We start from the raw sequence: 26,142 nt of genomic DNA on the forward strand, positions 1-26,142 counted from the left end.
CACGGAAGTCCCACGAAACCCTGACCGCCGACCTCCTCCCTGGGTGGGCCTCAGATAGGAGATACTGGGCTCTGCTGGCACCAGTCAGGGGCCTCAGAACTGGGGACAGGTTGGGCGGGAATGAGAGGAAGCCCTGGAAGGTGGGGGAATACCAGGGGCCCTGGGACTTCCTCCTCCAGGCTGGGCCTTGACCTCCAGATGCCCAACCAAGTGTCCCCGCCCACAGACCCCCTATATATTCTGAGAGGCGCCTCTCCTCCAGACCCCTCAGTGAGAAATAAAAGAGACAAAATTTGTTGCTTCTGTGACTTCTGTGGACCCTGGGCAGGAAGGGACCTGGCCTTCCAGGGGGAGAGGGGACGCTGGAGCACTTACTGTGGGAGAGCAAGACCTCAGCTGCAGATTTCTGCCTCCTCCCTGAAGCCCACCCACCTCCCTATCTCACACAGGTACACCACTAGCAGGGTGGGGGGCTCTAACCTAGAGAGAGAGCAGAGGCCAGAGAAGCAGTTCCTAGCAACCTCAAAGAATGGGCTTCAGCTGATACCACCACCTCTGCAAGCTCCTGCACAGCAGGGCAGCTTTGATGGCAGCTGGGGCCAGTGGTGTTGGCACAGAAACAAGCAGTCATAACTGAGCCTCTGCCTCTCAGGACACCCAGCGTAAGGTCCTGCCTTTTCTCCCTCCCCGCTGCCCCTCTCAGCCCCTCTGGCAGGGAGCAGAGGCAGGTAAATGGGCAGGAGCCCAGCAGAGCCCATCCCTGAGAAGCTGGGTGCCAGGGTGGCATTCTGCTCTGTGTGCTGGTGGCCATGGGAGGGCCCTGGGCAGAGACAGAGGCCTTTGCCTCCAAAAGCACCTCTCATGATCCAACTCACACACAGGTATATCCTGAGCAGGGTCCTAATTCCTGCCCTGGGGAAGTGCCTACACAAGTATCTCCCTACTCAGAATCCATCCCCTTAGCTGCCAGAGAAAATCCTAGGACTTTTCTCTAGGTCCATCATCTAAACTCAAACCCTGCTCACCTGCTGAAACCAGCCCCTCCCCCAGATGCCTCCTTGGATTTAAGAATCAACCTGAGCCATGCATTTGCCCAGTTGCTGCATTCTCTCCACCCCTTTGCTTTTAGGGCCCAGTTCCACATTCAGGTCACCACACGCAGCCAGGACTTGAGGGGAAACCCAACTGTGGTATTGTTGCTGTGGGGTCAGAGTGAGGGGATGAGCCCAGTAAAGTGGACAAGTGGACCCCACAAGTCCCATCTCTTCAGGCAGTGCATGTGGAAGAAGCAGGAGAAGCCATTCTAGGAACCAGAAAAACTCTAATTCTCTCACTTCTTCCCCATGCCACCCCCAGCCACCATGACTGTTTCTTACTCACAGGTGCTCCCAGCCCCAGGAAAAGCAGAGAGAGACAAGCTCATTCTCTCCCAGGCACTCACACATACCATACCATCCCCACCTCTTCAGGGAGGCTGAGAAGGGCAAAGACTGTTGGAAGCCCCTGGAGCCCACTGGGTTCCTCCTCAGTGCAGGCCTCCCTGGGGCAGGACCTGGGCCCTGGCTCCTCTCGAGCTGGAGTGTGGAATCCACAGATTGGACTCCTGCAGGTGGCTGGAACTCTCCACCAATCCAGCCTGCTCCCCGGAAAGCCAAATTACCCAACAGCCTCCCCAAAAGCAGCTGCTTGAGTAGCTCCTGTGCCCAGGAGTTCACTCCCTCTCAGACAAGCTCTCTCCAAATTTCTGGTTCTTCAGAGATGCTTCCTTATACAAGGAAAGCCTGCTTTCTGGCCCCCTCCCAGGGCCACGTGGAGTTACACCGTAACTCTTCCATAACCAAACAGGCTTCATTGTCTGAAGAGCGTGTTCTCTCTCTCTCTCTGCTGTCTTTCCAGCACGCTTCATGGAAAGAGCTGGTCAGCAGGGCTGCATCACAAGCCTGCCCCTCAAAAGCTTCTATTCACTGAGCATTTACTTGGCTCCAGAGCCACGCTAAGGGCTTCACATGCATTATTTCATGTCTGCTCATGACACCATTTCCAGACCCCTCCTGATCACAGTCCCCCTTGCCTGGCCTTGCTTCTGCTGGCCCCGTGTTCCCTGATGAGCCATACTCCAACGAAACACGCACAGTGACCCGTCTCTGACCTGCCTGGAGGACGGCAGCTCTGATGCCGCTGATGCAGCCTCAGCACCAGTCCTTCCTCCGGGCTGGGCCATTGCCCTGCCCCTCTGCCAAGGACGCTTTAGTATACATTTTAACTCCACCTACTGCCTAAGCTATAGGAAAGCATTGGTAGGGGTACGTTTGGGGGCAGGGCTGTCATCAGGCTAATGATCAATAGCGTCTAGAGGTGCTGAAATGGGAAGATTCAAGCTTCACTGGCTTGCTGAATGACCTTCGGGGGTCCTTGCCTTCCATTGAGCCTCAGCTTGCCCCACTGTGAAGTGGAGAGGATGAACTGATGGATCTGATGGCCCTGCAGACTTCCTGGGTCATTAATACCACCTTCCTTCCCTTCTCCTCCTCCCTCCCTGCCCCTTGGCATTTGGTGGCCTGCTCCTGCCCCACCAGGGCTACACACACACACACACACACACACACACACACACACACACACACTGAGGGGCTATGACTTTGATTTGCTTTATTTAGCTTGTGTGGAAGAGGGAGAAGCTTTGACCAGAGCCAAGGTGCAGGGGGAAGACTGGGCTGGCACTGCCCTTGGAGTTGAGGAGGCAGGAGGTGGCATTACAAGTCCATCAGGCTGAGCTCCCTGTGAGGAGAGGGTGGAACATGTGAGTGGGCAGTCATGCCCTCAGGAGACCCCAGGCCAGCCATGGGCCCCTGTTCTCCCCCCTGGGGATCTGGGCATGCAGGGCAGGGAATCAAGCCTACCTGGGGGCTGCTGCGTGGGGGGAGCCCCACTCCAAGAGGTCCAGTGTGTCTTCTCTGTCTCTTTTCCCATACCTGGGAGAGGAGAGATAGCTGGGGTTAAAAGCTGTGCCCACGGGTCAGCTCACCTGCCTCATGCCCACCCTTGGGTACCACCCCACCTGGGGCACATGGGCCCAGGCCTGGTCAGTAGAGATGCTCTGCTTCCCCAGGAACATGGAAGGGGCTGGGACTGGGGTCGCAGCCCAGGATCCCAGGGGCTGGGATCTCTCTCCTCCCTTGCGCACACCTGGGCCTGGTCAGCATGTTGATGTATCTGCGGAGCTCAGCCGCGTACTGGGCCATCTGTTCTGGTGTGGCATTGTCCCCAGGGTACACTGGCTCCAGTGGGGCCCCCTGGGCACCCAATGGTGGCTGCAGCAACAGAGCCACACATGTGGACAGGAGCAGCAGGGAGAGGCAGCAGCAGGCAGCAGCCATCTGAGGGGCAAGGAACAGAGAGAGAGGCAGAACAAAACCCACCCACCCCCGGCCTCTTAGCCCATCCCCTATTTCTCCAAGCCTGGGGACCACCCCACCTCCTGACACTGCGTTGGAGAGCACAGCGAGCCCCCGCGCATGGGCAGCACAGCTGCTGGAACTCAGCCAGGGCCTTGGCAAAATAAGAGAGAAGATAGAGACAGGGGGGTCTCATGACACGGGACTCATGACATCCAGGGCCCAATGGCTCTGGAGGCAGATGTGGGGCGGGGGTTGGAGGCGAGGGGCTGCTAGGAAGTAGGGACACTTCAGCTCACCCACAGGGTGGGGGCACACAGAATGAACTTGTGGCTCCAATGGCAGAAGTCCATGGCCTGTGGGTCTGCCCGCTCTCTACCACCCTCTCCCCCCGGCAGGGAAGCCTGCAGATACAGGACCTGGAGAAGAAGCTAATGCCCATGCCATCCTCAGCAGATAGGCACAGTTACACACAGATCCCAGTGACACACCAGGTCACAGTCACACATTGGTGTGCACAGCCACCACCCACTCCCTGCACACATTTGTAGTCTTCTGGCCAGCAAACTTCTCTTCCAGGGTGACAAGTTTGTCCAGATAAAGAATCAGACAAGACCCCAGGCCTCCGGAAGCCCCCAGCCCTGCAAAGCATCAACTCCTGCCCATCCCAGGCCACAGACCCAAGGAGCCCCCCAGAGCCCAGGCACAATGAGCTCACTTACCCTGAGTCCTGAGCGAGTGGGTGCTGGACCAAGCGGGCACCTGCCTCTGGCTGGATGGGTCCTTTTATAGTCCTCAGCCCCCCAGAGTCCCCGCCTCCTGTCAGCCTCTCTCACTCTCCAGTCCTCACCCCCTCCTCCCAACGATCTCCCTGGTACCAGCAGCGCTAGCGCTGAGCCAGGAACAGGAGGGGGACAGGGCAGTGTTGTGGGGGCCGGACTAGCAGCATAGCCAGGAAAGCGGACCACGCCAAGTCTCCTGTGGGCCCCCATCTGCCTTTGGGCACCACAGGAGGCTTGGTTCAAGAAGGGCTTGGTTTTGGGACTTGAAGATAACCGAAAGGTTCTGGCCCAGGCCTCGGAACAGCCCCTCCTGCCTCCTGAGGATTAACCCATGTCACTAAACTGATTCCCACAGGACAGAAGTTTAAGGCTGCAGCTCTGAGACTCCAAGGATGAAGGATGAGACCCAGGACTTCCCGTCCAGCCTGGGATGAGAGCGAGGCGGGAATGGAGGCTCTGCCTCAGGTAACTGAGCAGTGTGGAGAGAAGTGGGGACCCCGGCAGAGAGAAACCCACTGCTTAGCTGCATGTAGGATGCAGAACAAGAATTGATGTACCTGGGTCCAGGGAAAATGGATGTGGGGGAACCATTTCTGGTAGCCATTTCCAAGAGCCCCCATTCCAGGGGCTCTGATTTGTAAAGCATGATTTGTAAAGGCTTGGATTTTCCAAAGTACTCCCAGCTCAATCACCTCGCTGAGTCCCTACAACAACCCATTGTACAGACTCAGAAACTAAGGCTCAGAGACATTAAGCAACTAGCCTAAGGCCACATAACTAACTAGTCAGTGGGAGATCCAGGGTTTGAAACAAAGTCTAACTCCAAAATCTGGTTCATTTTCTAAGTGGGGCTGTCAAAGTATTGCTATAATTTCCCACGTTTTGGCAGAGAAACATGAGTCTCACAGAGGTGAACACACTTGCCCAAGATCACACAGCTGCCTGGGACTCAAGTTCTGACTTAGATTCCCAGCAGCCTCCTGACTCAGAGTCCCTTCCCCGGTCCCCAGGCCCCTCCCGGTGCAGGCCAAGGAGCAGTAACTGGCTGTGTCTGGGTGACGCATTGAAGCGTGAGTAGAAGCAAAGGACCTCTCACTACTGAGGTTCTCCTGTCCGGGATCAAGACACTGAAAGGTGGGTGTGGTAGGGGACAGTCGTGGGCTGTGTAAGGAAGGTAAGGCATAGGGTTCTGGCCTGGCGGGCTTAAAGGACCAAATCCTGGCCCTGTCTGCCTAGCTGTGTGAGCCTAGGAAAATAATTGCCCTAGCTTCTGTGAGCTTCGACTCTCCTCAAGATAGTGGGGATAAAGGAAATCTGTAAATGTCAGTGTTCATCCTTCCTCTCCGTTCTGATTCCTGGTAATAAGAACGATAATGCTTCACCTGACAACAGCTTACATCCCACGAAGAAAATACGGAGGTCGCTGTGTCTGGGCAAGTGCCCACCTACCGGGCCTGGCTTTCTCACTTGCAAAACAAGGGAGGTGAACTAATAATGGGTGGCTGGTCTCAGGCCGGCCTCTGGTGATGTTGCAGAGGCTACAGTACCAGCAGGGGGCGCCAGGGTCCAACCGTAGTTGGAAGGATCTGGGCTCCCACCTGGCCACTACCTGTCAGCACTCAGCCCCTGCAGACAGATGGTAGATCTGGGGACTGACTGATGTGCTGGAGCCATTTATAGTTTTGTCTTCTCCCAGAGGTAAACAGCTTTGTCAGTGCCTAAGAAATGACAGGTACTCCACAGTGTCAACTGCACCTACAGCTTTCATTTTTCCCCTTTGCAAACATCAGCTTCCCCTTCTGGGTCCTCTCAGGGCCATCAGGACAATCGAGGAGGAAGAGGTAGTGGATGTACTTTCTGAACCATATGGCCATGTCCAGCAGTTAGCAATGTTTCTCACTAATTTCACGTGTTCCCAGGGCTCGCTGTGGGGCCCTGCTTAGAAGAAGGCACCAGGTCCCTAGTTGCAGGGAGCCCTCTGGCACAGGGAGGATGGCCAGTGGGCAGTGTGGGGAATGGAGTGAGAGCTCTGGTGAGACTAGGAGAGGAGCACCCAGAAACACCCGAGGCCCCAGAGTGAAGGTGGGTGCATGGCAGCAGGGGTACTGTGCGTCCCTGCAGGTGGAGCGCAGGGCAGGAATCTGACCGGCACTGCATCCTCGCTGTCCTCCCCTGCCACAAAAGTGCCTCCGAAGCAGCCTGGCCCAACTCTGAGACCAAAGTCTTATTCCCACGTTGGGGGGCAGCAGCAGGAATGGGGAAAGCTAAGGGGTGGCTGCCCCCTGCTTCGAGGAACCCAGGGAGTCCTTCATCCCCTGGAGAAGCCCTTGGGTGGATAGCTATCACACATACACACACACACTCTCTCACACACACTCGCACAACTTGCTCACTCTCACACTCACACAACTCACACTCATTCACACACACTCACATACTCTCACACACTCTCACACGCACACACACATACACACACCTTGAGCCCCTGTTCCACCCCCTTAGAACCAACTCATACCAGACTGGAGGCTCGGGGCTTTGGAGCCTGGACTCTGGCCCCACTTGCCTCCACCCTGGGGTCTCCAGCTGCCCTCTGCAGGCACAGAAGTGCTCAGTCTGTTCCCCTCCCTGCAAAAGTTAATCCTATCATTGTCAGCACAAATTTTTCCTAAAGAGGAAGGCGTCTTTCTTGCTTAGAGAGGCTCAACTGATCTATATAATAAAGTGTTGCAGTGGGGATAAGTGAATGGGCAGGAAGGAAAACCGTGGGGACTGGATGGGAAAGGAGGAGACTTTTTCTCTCAGGTAGTTGGAAGGAAGAGGTGCCAGAGCAGTTTTGAGATAGGTTAGAAGTGAGTAGGAGAGTAAAGGAAAAGAAGGGGTATATTAATAAGCATGTGCCAGGCTGTGTCAAGCTGACCTGTCCTGTAGGTTCAGCTCTACTATTCACTAGCTCTACCATTCACTAGCTGTGTGACCTTTGGCATCTTACACAATCTCTCTGAGCCTTAAAGCAATGAACTATTATTATTATTATTATTATTATTATTATTATTATTTAAGGTATAAGGATCCCTGTTTAACCAGTGAAGAAACAAATGCAGTTAAATGAAATGATGAGGCCAAAGTCACACAGCCAATTAATGGCAGAGATGGGATCCAGATCTCTTGTCTCTGAGGCCACTGAACCAATCGTGGGGTGCCTGCCCTTGAGGGACTCGTGGTATGGGATAGCCCTGTGTGAGAGTTCAGATTCAAGTACACTCAGGACAGGGCGGTAAGGTTCCTGGAGGTAGTGAGGCTGCGGTGGCTTTGAGGAATGGTAGAGGAATGCTATTTCACAGAAGCAGAGAGTGACCGTGGGACTGAGCAGTTCAGGGGTACACATTGAGGAATCATGGGAGATGCCATCATAGGAGAAGGGGTGTGTCATGGGGAGCCTTGCATTTCTGGAAGAAGAGTTTAGACTTAATGGGTTGTAGACTCAGACCTGGTACAGGTGGGCTTTCTTACCTCTGTCCTTACCTACATGGCCTCCTGCAAGTCTCCCCTTCTCTGGGTCTCAGGATTCCCAACTGCTCAATGAAGAGCTAGGAGCAAATGATTTCTAGACAATGTTCAAAGGAGACTGCGTTTGTAGCAGGTAATGCTAGTTGCCCCAATATCCACTGTCTCTTTCTGTCATAAAAGAACTTAAGACAGTCACAGGCCACTCACCTAAAATATCTTCCCTGTTGTTCCTGCAGTGAGATGGGGCTGTGTGACTAAGTTTTAACCAATGAAATGAGAGTTTAAGTGACCTGTGTCATTGTTTTTAGGAGTGGACATGCCTTCCTGTGACACATTGTACCAAAGGTGACCATGAAAATACCTCCTATCCCACATATAGTCATACAATGAGTTCTGTGTCCCCTCTCCTTGAATGTGAGTGGCCCCAGGACTGCTTTGACCTGCAGAGTATGCTGGGAGATGACTTCCGAGGCTAGTCATAAAAGGACATTTTTATGGGTTGAATTGTGTCCCCATTAAATTCATATATTGAAGTCCTAATCTCCAGTACCTCAGAATGTGACCTTATTTGGAAATAGGATCATTGCAGAGGTGACTAATTAAGATGAGGTCATACTGAGTAAAGTAGACCCCAATCCAAGGGAAATTTCAACAGAAACAGGCATGCACCAAGGGAAGGGGTGTGAAGAGACACAAGGAGAACATAACCAGCTCTAAGTCAAAGAGAGACACCTGGAACAGATCCTCTGTCACAGCCTCAGAAGGAACCAAGCCCGCCACCACCTTGATTTCAGACTTCCAGCACCCAAGACTGCCGTTAAACCACCTGGTGTGTGGTGCTTTGCTAGGGCAGCCCGAAAAATTAGTGCAGCACTGCAGCTTCCTCCTGATTCCTCAGAGCACTCACTCTGGGGGCACCCAGCTGCCATGTAGGTCCAACTACCCCCAGAACATCATGCTGGAGGGGCCACATGTAGGTGCGAGGTCAGCAGCCCCAGCTGAGCTCCCAGCCAACAGCCAGCAGCACCCGCCAGACATGTGAGTGGGCCTGCTTGGCCTCAGCCCAGTGGAGCCCTCAGACGTCTGCAGCCCCAGCCAACCCCTGACTGTCACAGCAGGAAAGACTCCACGCAACAACCACGTAGTCAAGTCCTTCCCAACCCTAACCCACAGAATCGTGAGTTACCACTAGTCACCAGAGTACACTGGTGGTTTTAAGCTGCTAAGTTGTAGGGTGACTTGTGACACAGCTTAGTAACCAGCACACCTACACTTTCCCTCCCTGCCTGCCCACTGGCTGAAGCCCAGGTGTGGTGATGGTGATGATGGGCCACCTTCCATCACATAGATGAGGGCTTGGGAAGCTACAAAATAGGATGGGTTTTGCATGCCTTCATGGAAGGAAGCTGCCCGTGCCCCAGATGCCCATCACATTTTATGTGAGAGAGAAATAAACTTCTATCTGGGTTAAGTCACTGTTAATTCTGCCTCTATTTAAAAAGTCAAATCAATATTCTAACAATATTTGTGTAAAACAAATAGTTCAGTGTCTAGCATGGTTTTTTTTATATTGTTAATGTACAGTTACTTGAACAACATTATGGTTACTAGACTCCCCTATTATCAAGTCTCCCCCACTTACTCCATTACAGTCACTGTCCATCAGCATAATAAGATGCTGTAGAATCATTACTTGTCTTCCGTGTACATACTGCCTTTCCTGTGTCACCCCCACTGCCTACATTATGTGTGTTAATCATAATGCCCCCTTTTCCCCTTATCCCTTCCTTTCCACCCATCTTCCCAGTCCCTTTCCCTTTGCTAACTGTTAGTCCATTCTTAGGTTCTGTGAGTCTGCTGCTGTTTTGCTCCTTCAGTTTTTCCTTTGTTCTTATGCTCCACAGATGAGTGAAATCATTTGTTACTTGTCTTTTTCCTCCTGGCTTATTTCACTGAGCATAATATCCTCTAGCTTCTTCCATGTTGTTGCAAATGGTAGGATTTGTTTTCTTCTTATGGCTGAATAATATTCCATTGTGTATATGTACCACATCTTCTTTATCCATTCATCTACTGATGGACGCTTAGGTTGCTTCCATTTATTGGCTATTGTAAATAGTGCTGCGATAAACATAGGGGTGCATATGTCTTTTTCAAACTGGGCTGCTGCATTCTTAAATTCCTAGGAGTGGAATTCCTGGGTCAAATGGTATTTCTATTTTCAGTTTTTTGAGGAACCTCCATACTGCTTTCCACAATGGTTGAACTAATTTACATTCCCACCAGCAGTGAAGGAGGGTTCCCCTTTCTCCACAACTTCGCCAACATTTGTTGTTGTTTGTCTTTTGGAAGGTGGCCATCCTTACTGGTGTGAGGTGATATCTCATTGTGGTTTTAATTTGCATTTCTCTGATGGCTAGCGATGTGGAGTATCTTTTCATGTGCCTGTTGGCCATCTGAGTTTCTTCTTTGGAGAAGTGTCTGTTCAGCTCCTCTGCCCATTTTTTAATTGGTTTATTTGCTTTTTGTTTGTTGAGGTGCATGAGCTCTTTATATAATTTGGATGTCCTGTCCACCCCTTAACATATATGTCACTTATGAATATATTCTCCCATACTGTAGGATGTCTTTTTGTTCTACTAATGGTCTCCTTTGCTGTACAGAAGCTTTTTAGCTTGATATAGTCCCACTTGTTCTTTTTTGCTTTTGTTTCCCTTGCCCAGGGAGATATGTTCATGAAGAAGTTGCTCATGTTTATGTCCAAGAGATTTTTGCCTATATTTTTTTCTAAGAGTTTTATGGTTTCATGACTTACATTCAGGTCTTTGATCCATTTTGAGTTTACTTTTGTGTATGGGGTTAGACAATAATCCAGTTTCATTCTCTTGCATGTAGCTGTCCAGTTTCACCAATACCAGCTGTTGAAGAGGCTGTCATTTCCCCATTGTATATCCATGGCTCCTTTATTATATATTAATTGACCATATATGCTTGGGTTTATATCTGGGCTCTCTATTCTGTTCCACTGGTCTGTGGGTCTCTTCTTGTGCCAGTACCAAATTGTCTTGATTACTGTGGCTTTGTAGTAGAGCTTGAAGTCAGGGAGTGTAATTCCCCCTGCTTTATTCTTCCTTCTCAGGATTGCTTTGGCTATTTGGGGTCTTTTGTCATTCCATATGAATTTTAGAACTATTTGCTCTAGTTCATTGAAGAATGCTGTAGGTATTTTGATAGGGATTGCATTGAATCTGTAGATTGCTTTAGGCAGGATGGCCATTTTGACAATATTAATTCTTCCTACCCAAGAGCATGGGATAAATTTCCATTTATTAGTGTCCTCTTTAATTTCTCTTAAGAATGTCTTGTAGTTTTCAGAGTATAGATCTTTCACTTCGGTGGTTAGGTTTATTCCTAGGTATTTTATTCTTTTTGATGCAATTGTGAATGGAATTGTTTTCCTGATTTCTCTTTCTGCTAGTTCATCATTAGTGTATAGAAATGCAACAGGTTTCTGTGTATTAATTTTGTATCCCGCAACTTTGCTGAATTCAGATATTAGATCTAGTAGTTTTGGAGTAGATTCTTTAGGGTTTTTTATGTACAATATCATGTCACCTGCAAACAGGGACAGTTTAACTTCTTCCTTGCCAATCTGGATGCCTTTTATTTATTTATTTATTTATTTATTTATTTATTTATTTTTTGAGAGGGCATCTCTCATATTTATTGATCAAATGGTTGTTAACAACAATAAAATTCTGTATAGGGGACTCAATGCACAATCATTAATCAACCCCAAGCCTAATTCTCAACAGTCTTCAATCTTCTGAAGCATAATGAACAAGTTCTTACATGGTGAACAAATTCTTACATAGTGAATAAGTTCTTACATGGTGAACAGTGCAAGGGCAGTCATCCCAGAAACTTTCGGTTTTGATCATGCATCATGAACTATAAACAATCAGGTCAAATATGAATATTCGTTTGATTTTTATACTTCATTTATATGTGAATCCTGAATGCCTTTTATTTCTTTTACTTCTTTGTGTTGTCTGATTGTCGTGGCTAGGACCTCCAGTACTATGTTGAATAAAAGTGGGAAGAGTGGGCATCCTTGTCTTGTTCCTGATCTTAAAGGAAAAACTTTCAGCTTCTCGCTGTTAAGTATAATGTTGGCTGTGGGTTTGTCATATATGGCCTTATTATGTTGAGATACTTGCCCTCTATACCCATTTTGTTGAGAGTTTTTATCATGAATGGATGTTGAATTTTGTTGAGTGCTTTTTCAGCATCTATTGAGATGATCATGTGGTTTTTGTCCTTCTTTTTGTTGATGTAGCGGATAATGTTGATGAATTTTCTAATGGTGTACCATCCTTGCATCCCTGGGATGAATCCCACTTGATCATGACAGATGATCTTTCTGATGTATTTTTGAGTGTCTAGCACACTTTTTAAGAAGGCAGCTATTACTACATCATCATGAGTATTACATCTAGGCTCCCTCCAGAGCCAACATTGGTTGAGTCTGACCAGCAGTGGATTAACCATCTGCTCAACACCACTCCAAGTGAATGTGATATGAACCCATGTCACTGATGGTCAACCAGGCATGTCAAGCTGGGCAGAAATTGTCTGTGGTCATGCATAATTCATATGAGGGGTCTCCTCCATTAGCCTCACACTGACCACAGCTGTCCCAGGCAGACCCACAGAGAAGGGACCATGGACCCCAACACAGATACCCGTCCTCCCACTCTTCTGACCACATAGTGAACCAAAGCTCATGGCAGTCATTGTGTGCTCCCATCCCACCTCTCCTGGTGCAGAGGTGTGGGATGGGGAAAAAAAGACAGGCAAAATGAAATGGGAAGCGGGTCTCAGAGAATGACAATGCAGGAGAGAGAGGGAACCAGAGAAACTAACTCGAAATCAGGAAACACTTCTAGGGGCAAGTGAACACTACCCAGAATGTTTTCCACACTGAAGAGACGGAGAAAGCTGTGTGGACAGGAGGAGTGGTCTGGGCAAAGGCTTAGAACATCAGAGTCCACGAAGCTTGTGATCTGCACCAAGACCCTGACCTGCCTCCACCTCACCCTTCCAGCTCTACCTCAAGGGAGGCAGGGGTGCAGTGCAGGGTGGATAAAAGTCAGAGCCCTGAGGCCCCTAGGGCAGGTTGCGACCTCTCCTGCAGCTGTGGCAGGGACAGCTTTAGGGTCTTCTCTCCTCCCAGAGGCATCTAACTGCAGAGAGTCCTGCAAGGCCCCTACCCTCTGAAGTGACACCACCCAGCCTTCCTGTCCTTTTTACCCTCTCTGGGTCTGGGGCTTTTGCCTCATTCTGATTCTTCCCTCCATCCTCCAGCTCCCTGCCTCGGGCTCAGCTAGGTTCTGCTGACCCAGAGACCCAGGAGAGAGCCCACAGACAGAGGAAGTTGGGTCTGAGGGAGCAGACATAGGCCCTTCATTCAGGGTGCCCCCAGACCTAGAAGGGAGACATGGACAGTCCGTGAGAGCTGGGCTGCCACAGAGGGCAGGAAGAGTGCAGATCAGGGACAATCAAGGCAGGCTTCAGGGAGGAAAGGGGCTGGAAAGGAAGGGTGTTGTGAAGATCAGCCTGCAGTCAGGCTCTAGGATTCCTCGTGGCGGTGGGTGCAGAGTGGTGAGGAATTAGGGTTAGACACTGGTTTAAACATCCATAGTGCCTTCAGCCTTCAGTGTCTAGCTCAGAGAAAGGGGTGAGGGGTGCCCGTGGCCTTGTTATAAGTAAGGAAGGCACAGGCAGTGACTTATCCACTGAGTGTGAATTCAGAAGATGGGACGGGGGAGCAGTTGTTGAGGGAAAGGGCAGCCTCACACTCACCCCCAATGCTCTACGCGGAGAATGGGTGAGGTCAGGAATGACCCCTCCGCCAGCACACACACACCCGCCTCACCCGCCAAATACTCTTCCTCCACAGCCACAGCCCCATCTTGGGTCCCCTGGCCCTCCCCAGCCACTGCAGCCCTGGGGGCTAGTCCCTCAGCTCCCAGGGTAACGGGCGCTGGCAGTGTTGGTGCCTGGCCGGGCCCCCTCCCGCCCTCATCTTCGGAGAGAGGGGCAGGTCTGTCCCATTCATTCTCCTAGGCTGCCTAGCCTGCTCCTTTCCACCTTCCCCATCCTGCTGTGACTTCCCTCTGCACTTTTTCAAGAATTGTCATCCTGCACACCGACTAGAGAGCTCCAGAGAGGTCCCCAGCCCGGGCTCCGGAGCACAGGAAGCCCCACGCGGCCCCAGCCCGATTCTCCCGCTCCTTTTGCCCGAGTCCGAGTCTTCTCCCGGCACCAGCCTCCGCTCTCACCCGGACGCCACCCAGAAGAGAGAGGAAATGCAAACGCACACATTCCTTTCCGGTGAAAGTTGCTCTTTATTTGGGGACCAGGGAAGGACCACACACAGCCTCCAGCCCAGGGGGCGGGGCACCGAGAAATGGAACCAGGACCCCGTGCCGAACTCTGCATTGCAGGCGGCAGGGAAAAGAATCCAGGCTCCGCGGCCGGGAGCAAACATGCAAATGAGGTCCGTGCAGTTGTGTCTGCCAGGAGGCCCGGGGGTCGTCACCACATGTGGGCGCCTTCGGGCCTGTAGGAGGGAAAGGAAAGGAATCGCGTGGAGCCGGCCTCGGAGCTGGGGAGGCGGGACTGGCGGGAGCACCAGGTGGTGGTGCCAGCGTGAGGACCCCGTGGGGCAGCAGCCCAGGCCGCGCGCTAGGGGGCTGGGCGTGTGGTGAGGGCGCGCTTGTACCGCGGCTTGACCGAGGGGTCCTCGCCGTCGGGGAGGAGCAGTTCCGAGAGGAGAGCTACGGGACTGTCGCGTTTCCCATACCTGGAGGCGGGGCAGAGATGGGCGAGGTCAGCTAGGCCACGCCAGGTGGGCGGGGCGGGAGCTCCGGAGACCCCGCCCCGTCCCCACCCCGCGCTCACCGCTGCCGAGTGACCAGGTTGAGGTAGTGGCGCAGCGACGCGTAGTAGCGGCTCAGCTCCTCTGGCGAGGCGTCTTCGCCGGGAGCCTCGGGTTTGGAGGGGTAGGCGTCGACGAGCGCCCCCAGGAAGGCAAGCAGGGCCAGCAGCACTGTGGCCATGACAGGCCACGGCCTGCGCACCGTCACCATCTGGAGAAGGGCCGTTGCAGCGTGGGTCATCCTGAGACTCGACCGCCGACGGCGGGAGGCCGAGGCTGCTGTCGGGCCCACGCCTCAGCGGCCTGTCTGGGACTGGTACCGGACCAAGGCCCAACTACCCGCTCGCTGTGTGTTTTCCAGCACTGCGCCATCTCTGGCCTCAGTTTCCTCACCTGTCTAAGAGGCCTAACTACTTGCCTCCCCTTCCCGACCCGCACTGCGCAGAACGACGGAGGAAGAGGGCTAGCAGCGGGAGCTCCCAGGCCTCTCTCCTACCCAGCCCTTCCCATCCAGCTTTGTGCCATTCAGCCCATTTCCATCCTCCCAGTCGCAGTTTCCTCACAAAACAGCCTGGGCCCCCCAGTGCCAGACCAGTCCTGGGTCCTGGGCCACTCACAGCAACAGCTTGGGAAGCAGAGATGAGCAGGAGGTGGAAGGCACGAAGTCCCCAAGGCTGGACTGCTGCAGGCTGGGCTGCGGCCTCCTCTGCTGGGTGCTTGCCCTGCGGGGCTTATATCCTGGCCTGCACGGGGAGGGGGAGTCTGAGGGGGAGGGCCCTTCCTCCTCCCTCCCTCCACCAGGCTAAAATGAGCTCATACCCAGGCAGTGCGTGATGTCTCCACCGTGGAGGAGCTGAGGGGGCAGCCACCAGGCTCAGATTCAGGATCCCTCTGGATGGGGTGCCAGCCCGACCTCCATCTCCCTCCACAGCAGCAGGCCTAGACTCCTGAGGAGGTGACGTTGTATCTAGACTCCTGGGGCAGTCCCTAGGACCAGGGATGGGACCCCACCTTCCCTAGCCTGTCCACACATAGGAGTGGGGGGCAGTAGATGGGCCTTGTTTCCTGCAGCCTGCGGGACCTGTGACCGCTCTGGAAGGAACTTTCCCGACCTTGCTTGGCAGCACCTTAGGAAGGGTGAGGGAGTGACAGGGCCTGTGCGGCAAGTGTCTTTCTACTGGACATAGGGTGGGAGTTATGACCTTGGCTCTTGACCTGCTGTTTTGTGATGTCCTGGACGAGAGGCCTCTCTGGGCACCTCACTATGTCCCCTCTCTGTTAAAGGGTTAGGGAAAGGGGAAGGAGGAAGCAGAAGCCAGTTCCCTCCCCAGAAGCAGCCAAGTCTGCCACCTGTGCACCCAGCCTGACACATACAGCCCTAGGTCCCGTCAGGCCTGGCACAGAGAGAGAAATCTTCCCAGGTTGTGTGCCACCGTCCCCATCATTCAGGGCACTGGTGTCTTTCAGGGTTGAGTGATGCCAGGGCTGTCCCAGCACATGCCACCATCCCTAGCCCATCGCAGTCTCCATGGGGCTCTGGAGCAAAGATCCTCACCCAGGCCCTTTGAAGGAAAGTGGAAAGGACTGCCATTTATTAAGCACTTACTGTATTCTAGACAATACGTGAATTCAGCACAAGAACGCAATGAGCTGAGTTTATCCCCATTTTATGGATGAGGAAACTGAAGTTCTGAGCGGTGAGGAATAGCCAAGGTCATGCGGACACAGACAAGAGAAAAGGACTGGGGCAGATGCCAGGAAGAGGTCCTCTCATTCATGAGGGGCACAAGGGCTCACTACCTGAAATAAGCATGGACTCGGGAGTCAGGAAGGGGAGCAGGGAGGGGAGGCAGAGCTTGGGGCCTGATGCCCCTTCTGAGGGGGGGTCTCCAGACTGCCAACCCCATCAGACCCACCGCCCCCACCAGGAAGAGCGGGCTATTGGGGAGTCTTCCCATAAAGCCCTTCCCAGCTCCCTTTCCCCAGCCTGGCCAGAGCCTCCAGTTCTTCCCAGCATCCGCCCTGCCCATGAAGGCAACGAGGCGCCATCTTGTCCAGGCCCCTGGTCCTGGGCCAGGCCCCCCACCCTCCAGGACAGATGGCCGAGGCTGTTATTCTTAGAGCTCTCCTGAGGCGGAGACTCCAGGCCTCCCTCAAGCACCTGTTTATGGCTTCAATCACCTGCACTCTCCGGAAATGGCTCCTTATCAGCCAGTTGGCCCCAAACATCCCAAGAAAGACCAGGGCAGCAAGCTGAGCACAGAGGTGGGAGAGGACATCGGGACAAGTGAACACAGACTGAATCCTCAGAGGGAGGAGAAAACCGTTCTTGCTGGGGAACTGATATCTGGGGGCCAGGGTGGAGCTGGTTCCCCAGGATCCCCAGCCTCAGAAGAGTCACAGCTGTATCCTCAGGGGGACCCCAGCCTGGGGAGAGGGGAGCAGTGGTATCACTGGGCTCTCCCAACCTGAGGGAGAAGGTGCTCCACTGTCCTGCAGAGCTCCAGTCTGAGAAGTCCCCCAGAACATGGGGACAAACACAGAGGGACAAGCCTGGATCCAGTTTGGACAGTAGACAGCAGAAAGAAGTGAAGTCCCCTCCCCAGAGGCCGTGGAAAGACAGAAGACAGTGGTTACCTAGGGATGGGAAGGGTAGCCAGGGGGGCTGGTTGGGACAGCTAACCCGGAGCAGGCCGGGACAAGGCCCCTGAAGACTAAAGGGACAAGCCTACCTCAGGGCTGTCTGCTCTGTTGACCAGCTCGGGGGTGACAGGCATTCTGGAGCAGACAGATCCGGGGCAGACAGAGAGGACAGGAGTGAGAATCCTCAGGGACTTTGTAGCATCCTAGGAGCCCTCCTGCCTTGGGGATGGGGGGTCGAGGGTAGATGGGAGGAGAGGAGAAACAGTAGAGAAGCTAGAAGGCATGGGAGAAAGCCTGGGTTTGGGGTACAACCATTTACTTTTAGAGTGAAAGTAAATGGGACACTAGGAGGTTCCTTGGGGTGGACCAGGAGCCAGCCCCCCCCACATCCTCACAAACCCTCCCTGTCCATCATGCTTCTGCCTCCAGTCCCACTCCCCAGTTACAGAGCAAGCTGGCTGGCTCACTCATCACCACCTACTCACTGAAGGGTTTATTCACTTCTTGATTAGTGGGGAGGATGTCTCAGACCTGGATCAGTAGGCTCAGCCACCCCCACCTGCACACCCACCGCCAGCTTTGATCCCTTAACGCTCAGCCGCTATGAAATATGTCTGGAGGGTGGGAGGCTGACATCTGTGAGGGGAGAACTTCAAAATAATTATAACTGTAGATCTGGGACCAGCAGTTGCCTCCAACTGGTCCTCAAAGGGTAGGGGACAGAACCACTGGTGTTCTCTCGGTCCCCTTTCTCAGAGCACTTAGCAAGGCTACCTCAGGAGTCAGAGAGGCCGTGGACTTGGATCCCAGCTAACCACCCCCTCGCCCAGTGGGCTCAGGGCCACTCATCAGGATGGGGGTGGTCCATGCTACTCATCCCAAAGCTTAGCATTCTGTACCCTGCCACCCACCCACCTCCCCCACATCGCCCACACAGGGCCTCTCTTTGAAGTAAAAGCCAAAGTCCTTATAGGAACCCTCGAGGCCCTGCATGATCCCCTGATCCTCTCTGATCTCCCCTCCTTCGAACTCTCCCCATTGCTCAGTCTACTCCAGGCACATGGGCCCACGAGCTAAGGACTGGCAGCACTAGTCCTTGGCCTTCCACGCTCAGGCAAGGCCTCATGCCCAAGGTCCTAGGGACAAGAGGCCGTCACGCAGCGAGAATGACTCAGCTCATTAAACAAGCATTTACTAAGCTACCACTATGTGGCAGGCACAATTCAAAGCCTCAGGAACACAGCAGTGACAAACAGGCAAAATTCTTGTCCTCATGGAGCTTATGTTCCAGTGGCAGAAAATAGAAAAAAAGTGAATAAATAAGGAAGCATGTAGTATGTGAGATTATGATGAGCACTATCAGGAAAATCAGGGTGGGAGGGTACAGTGCTGGGGCTTGCAGGGACTTATTTTATGTTGGGTGATTAGGGAAGGTCTTGCATATAAGATGATGTTTGAAGGAACTGAGGAAGCAAACCATGAAGCTGCCTTTGGAAGTGTCCCAGGTGGGGGAAAGAGCTAGTGCAAAGGCCCTGGCGTAGGCACATGCTTGGCAGTTGGAGGAGTGGCAAGGTGGCCCATGTGCATGGAGTAGAGTGAGCAATGGGCAGAGTTAGAAGGAGAGGAGATCAGAGAGGCAGCAGGGGATCATGTAGGGCCTGGTGGGCTGCTATAAGGATTTTGGCTTTTGCTCTGAATGAGATAAGACCTTTGGCTGAAGGAGTGACATGATCTAACTTACATTTTAAAAGAAGCATTCTGGCTGCTACTTGAGAGTAGACCAAATGGGGGCAAGGTCAGAAGCAGGGAGGCCAGTTGGGAACCTATTGCAATAATGCAGGAAAGAGATGATGGTCTCACACACACACACACACCTCCTTACAGCTGCAGATGTTCCACACGTTTCACCCAAGAACAAGTTAGGGTTATGTCTAGACAGTACTGTTAGCCTTTCATCGGCTGGAGAAGATAGCAGAAAATCAATAAATGTCTACAGTAGTTAGGTAGTGGATCTGTCTGCTTTCTGATTGTTAAGGCCCCTTGTTGATTAGTCCATGTGAAACTCTCTTTGCTACCTTGATTACTGGCCACAACCCAGAAAAATATTGGTGACTGTGACAGTGCTTACAGAAATGCAAGATTGTTAATTTTGTCATTAGTATAAATGGCTTCTTTTTTAAAACATTTAGCTCTTTGCATAGAATGAAGAGTAACCAGTTGACACCATTGGAAAAAGGCCACATCTCTCCAAAAGAACATTGGTGACATTCAAGGAAGCTTTGTCATGTCCTTGGACAAATGGTAGGGAAGCAAGAAGAGGCACTCTCTATTTCCTATCATCTGTCATCGTGTGCAAAGCTCTGTGGAGGCCAAGTGAGACCATGAGGAAGGGAATGATGTCAATGGGAGTTGGACAAACTGCCACAAGGTGGATTCTGGTTCTGTCTAAGGGGTAGGCTTGGGAGGCAGTAATGCCAAGAAAGAAAGGATATTCACTTTCTTGGTAGGAGATCCCCTAGGAGGCCTCCCCTACCCAAAGTTGCAGGTCCTTCTGTAAAACCTGTGGCAGACACCTGTGGCATGGTGCGCACCCAAGGCTCAGGCTTCTCTCCAGAACAGACATCGGCAGTCTTTCCATAAAGGTCCAAATAGTAAATATTTTAGTCTCTGCTGCAACCACTCAACCTGGCTATTGTAGCAGTTAAGCAGCCAAAGAACTATACAGAGAAATGAATGGCTGGGTCAGTCCTCCAATGAAACTTTATTTGTGGATGTTAAAGATTGACTTTCATATAATTTTCACATGTCATGAAATATTCTTCTTCTTTTGATTTTTTTGAACCATTTGAAAATGTAAAACCCATTCTTGACCCATAGGACACAGGCCCATGGGGTCATAGTGTGCTGACCCAGAGTGTCAAAAAGCAAGGACTCCAGGCTCCCTCCGGGTGGAGTTGTCTGTTTATCAAGAGTCTGTGGTGAGTTCTCTCACCTGTTTATGCCAGGTTTATTTGTCACTGCAATCAGATAGTCACTTACTTCAATTAAATATTGCACAAACTGATGGAATACGGGTGCATAAAGAATCATTTCCTTGAAAACTAAGTTGAATGCTTTGGAAAGGCTAAAAAGAGAATGACTGAAATGTTGAATTAGGTATTAAGGATAATGAAAACATTTAGGAAAAATCTAAAAAATCTAGGCGGACTCTGTATCGTGTAGTTCCACATGTGTCTTTATGTTCTTACCCCATTTAACAAAGCTGGAAATAGTATTTCCCAACTGGAACTGCAGTCAGGAGATGCAAAGAGAGATGGATGCCTTAATGTGCATTTATACGTTTGAAGTCAAAACCAAATGACAAAGGCATATATGTACCCATGTTTATGATTGCCCACCTTCACTGATTTTTTAAAAAACTGGCCAATGACATACCTTGCTTATATCTAAATGAGGGCTTCTCCAGTACTTTCCCTATTTTCTACATAGTTTGAATGTTTTTATCGGGTGTATATAGAACTGTGCAAAGCATGTGGATCAGAGCCGCCCTACTGCTGAAACATGAGCCAGCTTGGACCCTTGGATATAGTGTCTGTAGAACTGTATAGTTTATAGTGTATACAGGAAGATGCAAATGTTTATTATTACTTTAATAATTTAAAGAACCAATAAAGAATTTTTTTAAAAACCAACAAAGATAAAATGGCAGTGTGTGTTGTGAATCCTGGATTCAGATGCTGTGAGGGGCCCTCGGTTCCAGCTCCCAGCCCTGCCCAGGAGGCCTGAGCACATGCCCACCATGTAAAAGTCTCCTGTCTGAGTCTGCAACTTCTCAGGGGCCTACAGTCATAGGAGGTCTTACTGCTGGTGCAGGCACCCGGGTCCTGAAAGCAGGTGTGAGTTGGGAAGAAACAATTAGAACCTGTGTTGGTCAGCCCCCTGGCACCCCAGGCCATTGCTGTGCACCTGTGTTTCCTGATGTCTCACGTGGTGCTGGCACGTCATGGGCCCCCTGGGAAATGGTCACTGAATCAATGAACAATGAGCATCTTAGTTAAGGTATTGGGCAGCTGCCTTAACAGAGAGCAAATAACAGTGGCTCAAATACCACTGAGGTTTATTTCCCTTTCATATGGGAATCCAAGCTGCAGAGGGTTCGGGCATGGACTGGTTCTCAGCACAAGGAGCCCAGGCACCTTCTCTCTTGTTTCCCCAAGATCATTGCACTCACTTGCATGGTCGAAGAAGGTTCATCCCCTACATTCACATCCCAGCTCACAGAGATGTGAAAAGAGGGAGTAGAGGGCAAACACTTTCCTTTTACAAATATGATGGGAAACTGCACGCATTACTTCTGCTTACATCCCAGCAGCCAGAAGTTCATCACACAACCATTCTTAGCTAAGAGGGAGCCCAGGACACATAGTCCCCACCATGGCCATATCATCTACCCCATGGCTTTAACCACCTCTGTGGTGTTCTCCAGTACCAACAACCAGTTCTCTGATCCTCCTGACACCAACTGGGTGCTCAGTAACTTGATTCAATTCTGACACTACCGACCTGAGGTTAGCACAGATCCCACTGCTGAAGGGCTCAGTCCCACAAGACTGTCCCCACTTCAGATACTACTGCAAGTCCCTGGCCTCCTGTACTGCTGACCAAAACAGCTCTAGATTGGGGCTCCGACAGCACCTCCTCAGGCTTGGTAATGTGCTAGAGCAGCTCGGAGAACTCAGAACACACTTTTTTACACTTGCCGGTCTATTACAAAGGATACAAATGAATGGCCAGTTAAAGAGGTGCATAAGGCAAGGTCCCGAAGGGTCCCCAGTGTAGCAGCTTCTGTTCTGCGGAGTTGGGGTGTGCGCCCCTCCCAGCATGTGGATGCATTCACCACCTCAAAGTTCTCTGAGCCCCTTCTTTGAGGGGTGCTTGTGGATGTTTCATCACATAGGCATAACTGATTATTAACTCAATCTCAAGTTACCCTCCACTCCCTGGAGGCTGGTGGTGTGGGTGAGGCTGAAAGTTTCAGGCTTCTAATCAGGGCTTTATCTTTCTGGCGACCAGCCCCCATCCTGAAGCTACCTAGGAGCCCACCCCACAAGAGTCACCTCATTAGAACACAAGATGCTCCTATCACCAGGAAACGCCAAGGGATTTAGGAGCTCAGTGCCAGGAACTGGGGACAAAGACCAAATATATTTCTTATTATGTCATAATGACACCCAAATATCTGTCACTTGCTCCTCTGCTGAGCTCTTGACCCATAGAATTGTCTCTGCTTGGATGTCTCTCAGTCAATCCAATGTTGCCTAAATAGCAATAAAGGGTCAACATTTCTTAAGTGTTTCCATTGTGCCAGGTACTATTCAAGGAACTTTTCACATATTAGCTTAGTCTTCATAACAAACATAATAAGCCCTATTTTACAGAAGATGGAATTGAAGCACAGAGACGTCAAATCAGTAGCTGGCCCTTGTCTTAACCCCCAGATCTCCAGGGATCTCCAGCTCGACAAACAGTACCTCCATCTCTTCTGGTGGTTGGGTTGGAAGTCTTCGCTTCACACCACAGAGACTTGAATCACTGTGTGGAAGTTTGAAGGAGCAATGCAGATCTGAGGCTGGGCAGCAGGTCAAGGAATTGGGGTGTAACCACAGGGCATGCCTCAAAAAGGGTTTAACTTTATTATGCAATTTTCCCCTGGAGTATAAGAAAGTCATATATAAAGGCAGAGTTGAGGAGGGGCCCCTCCTTAAAGTTTGTGAAACACAATGTTATCCACAAATATAAAATGGGATAGTCTACATAAACACTGCTGGGCCTGCATTTTTAATTCAACAGATATCTGTCCATGTCAACAAATATACACTCAACCCTTTCCCCATTGTTCTCAGTCCTCCTTACGTACCCTACTTTTTCCCATAGCACTACTACTTTCTGTCATATGATATAATTAGTTATGTTTCTTGCCTGTCTACTTGCAATGGACTAAATGTTTGTGGCTCTCCAAAATTCATATGCTGAAATCCTAACCCCCAATCTGATGGTATTAGGAGGTGGGGTCTTGGGTAGGTGATTGAATCAGGAGGGCAGAGTCCTCATGAATGGGATTAGTGCCCTTACAGCGACCCTCAAGAGCTCCCTCACCCCTTCCACCATATGAGGGCAGAGCGGGATGGCTATCTATGAACCAGCAGGGGTCCTCACCAGACACTGGATCTGCTGCAGCTTTAGATCTTGGACTTCTGAGCTTCCAGAAATGTGAGAAGGAGATTTTCACTTTTTAAGGTACCAAGTTTATGACGATTTGTTATAGCAGCCTGAACAGGCTAAGACACAACCAGAATGCAGGCTCTATAAGAGCTGAGGTCTTTTTTTTTTCAGTGACATATCTCTAGCACCTAGAAGAGTGTCTGCCACATTGTGGGGGGCCAGCAAATGAATGAATTCCCATCCTCACTTGCAGTGGCAGCACGGTTTACACATAATTGCATATATAAACACATTTACACACACAAACACACTCTGAAAGACAAAAGTGCATTCCTATCTCACTGCAATCTAGATCTTTAGTAAGGACGAGAGCAATTCCCTGCACAATAAGCACTCCACCTTTGCACACCCAGCAGGCTAGAGGGTAGGTGGCACCAGGCTTTGCCTACAACAGAGTGGGCACCATATCTCCCCACAGAGCTGGTGTTCAACCCCCTTGAGGCTGCAGAACTAAGTCTGTGTTCTTAGTTCTGGCCTCCGGAGGACTGGGTTGGACACTTACTAGCTGTATGATCTTGGGCAAATCACTTAACTTCCACGAGCCTCAGTTCTGTCATCTAGTGAATGTAAACAACAGCAGTACCTGCTTCACGTGGTTGTGACCATTTTAAAAACTACTTAGGTTCCAGGTAAAATGGAGTAAGTTTTGCTACTCTTTCTCTCCCACTGAAGGCAGCCACAGAACTTGGACAGAACTGCACGGACAACTGTCCGAGGAGTCGGAAAATAACGAGCAGCAGGAAACTGAGGAAGAAAGCCAGAACTTGAAGCATGGCTGAACTGGCAGTGAGCGTCTCATTTTCCCTCTAGTATTTCCCAGACTGGACACAAGACGGCCCCTAATCCAGAACGGGCACTGGGGTGAAGAGAAAGCTCCAGCAGAGACCCTCCAGTTCCACCTGGAGGAGTGGAAAAGGGAGGTAGAGGAGAGCTTGTTTTTCTGTTCTGCATTTTCTCCTGCCTCAGCCCCCCACACAATTCCGTGGCAGGCAGGGGGTGACAGCAACATTGGTGGCTTCAGGGCCCCACCCCCACCCCAACATCTAAAACCCCGAGGAAGGGGAACTTTTTCTAAGTAAAAGTGCTGTGGTCCCAAGAGGGTAGGAGGAACCCCATTGCTTTTCTTCTCTGTCCTCCTGCCATGTGGCCCTGAACAGTAACAGTAACAGTACAGGAACCCCAGGTATGCAGCAGAGGCAGGTAATTCAAGCCCCACTTCTCTCACTGGAGAACAAAAAAGGGAAGCCCCGGGGGATGAGAGAGCATGAAGACAATCACAGACAGGGAAGAGCGACCACATCAAGTTGCTCCTGAGCCGCTGAGCTCACCCCTCAGCTGCCCTTGAGTGGTTACACTCCTCATAGTATCCCTAGGGCTCTGAGAACTGGACTAGGGGATAAGTCATGTCCCGGATTGACCACCGAATGCTACACATATGGCACAGATCTGAACAGCACTGCAGAAGCCTTGACCCTGAATGGACATTGAAACTTTAACCCACAGAAGTTTGAGCAGGACTTGCAGCCTGAACCCAGTCAGGTCAGTTGCCTGCTGCAACAAAATTACCAACATCCTCTGGAGAATTTAAACAAGAGCCAAGTCCTTACACTATTTTAGAATATCCAGGATACACGTTAGCATTATTTAGAATATCCAGGATATAAGGTAGCATTATTTAGCATACTCAAATGAGGGAGATTGTCAACTCACACAGATGAGAAGGCCAGGATGACACAGATGTTGGGCTATCTGACAAAGCCTTCAAAGCAGCTATTTAAAATGCTCCAGGGAGCAAGGGTAAGTACTCTCTAAATGAATGAAAAGATAGGCACTTCAGCTATTAAATAAAAGATATAAAAAGGAACCAAATGGAAATTTTAGAACTGAAAAAATGAGATAACCAAAATAAAAATTCACTGGAGGGGCTCAAATAGCCAAATGGAGATAACAAAGGAAAGAATCTGTGAACTTAAAGATAAATCAATAGAATTAATCCAGTATAAGTCACAGAGAAAAAATACTGGGGGAAAAACGACATGCACAGAGCCTCAGGGATCTGAAAGGATAAGATCTAACAGTTTACTATCCATGACATCAGAATTCAAGAAGGCGATTACCATACAGAAAATACGTTTGAAGAAAGAAGGGCCAAAAACTCTCCAAAACTGGCAAAATTTACAGATTCAATAACCTCAGCGAATACAAACAGGATAAGTTGTGATCACAATCATACTGCTGAAAACCAAAGACAAAAAATATTGCAAGCAGCCAAGGGAAAATTTTAAAAATGTGTTGTTCATAGGAAAAGAACTTAGCAAGGAACCTCAGATTTCTCACCCAAAACCATGAGACCAGAGAGAAGTACAACAACACTTGTTAAGTGCTCAAAGAAAATAACTGTCAACCCAGAGACCTACATCCAGTGAAAATATCCTTTAGGTATGAAAGTGAAAGAAAGAAATTCTCAGTGAAGGAAAACTAAGAGAATTTGTTTCCAGTACATCTGCATTAAAAGAATTGCTAAAGGAAGCTCTTCAGGCAGATGAAGACATTGGCATTTTCTTCCAAAGTTAAAAATACAGTTAATTAC

The 26,142-nt window shown here is 50.6% G+C and overlaps 2 protein-coding genes across 6 annotated transcripts in view; both read right to left on the minus strand.

Annotated features, from left to right (window-relative positions):
• Nucleotides 1-2,640: 2,640 nt before the first annotated feature.
• The window catches only part of LOC108410006 (transmembrane protein 101), a 57,412-nt gene continuing 33,910 nt past the window's right edge, over nt 2,641-26,142 (minus strand). For 2 of the 3 annotated variants that reach the window (XM_073235671.1, XM_073235670.1), the window contains 3 exons: nt 3,187-3,377; nt 2,901-2,972; nt 2,641-2,778 (listed from right to left, as the gene is read on the minus strand). In XM_073235671.1, the coding sequence (XP_073091772.1) occupies nt 2,754-2,778; nt 2,901-2,972; nt 3,187-3,377 (288 nt within the window). In that variant the 3' untranslated portion in view covers nt 2,641-2,753. Of the gene's footprint in view, nt 2,779-2,900; nt 2,973-3,186; nt 3,378-4,117; nt 4,139-26,142 lie in introns of those variants that run through there. The other variant, XM_017680878.3, reaches the window with a different exon arrangement.
• PYY (peptide YY) overlaps nt 14,081-26,142 on the minus strand; it is a 34,879-nt gene continuing 22,817 nt past the window's right edge. Inside the window, exons 1-4 of one of the 3 annotated variants that reach the window (XM_036996851.2) lie at nt 15,245-18,113; nt 14,651-14,838; nt 14,472-14,552; nt 14,081-14,309 (exon numbers count right to left, since the gene is read on the minus strand). In XM_036996851.2, the coding sequence (XP_036852746.1) occupies nt 14,285-14,309; nt 14,472-14,552; nt 14,651-14,838 (294 nt within the window). In that variant the 5' untranslated portion in view covers nt 15,245-18,113 and the 3' untranslated portion in view covers nt 14,081-14,284. Of the gene's footprint in view, nt 14,553-14,650; nt 14,839-15,244; nt 18,114-26,142 lie in introns of those variants that run through there. The other 2 variants (XM_073235673.1, XM_073235672.1) reach the window with 2 other exon arrangements.

Source organism: Manis javanica, chromosome 4, assembly GCF_040802235.1.
Source record: "Manis javanica isolate MJ-LG chromosome 4, MJ_LKY, whole genome shotgun sequence".
NCBI classification, from domain to species: Eukaryota; Metazoa; Chordata; class Mammalia; order Pholidota; family Manidae; genus Manis; species Manis javanica.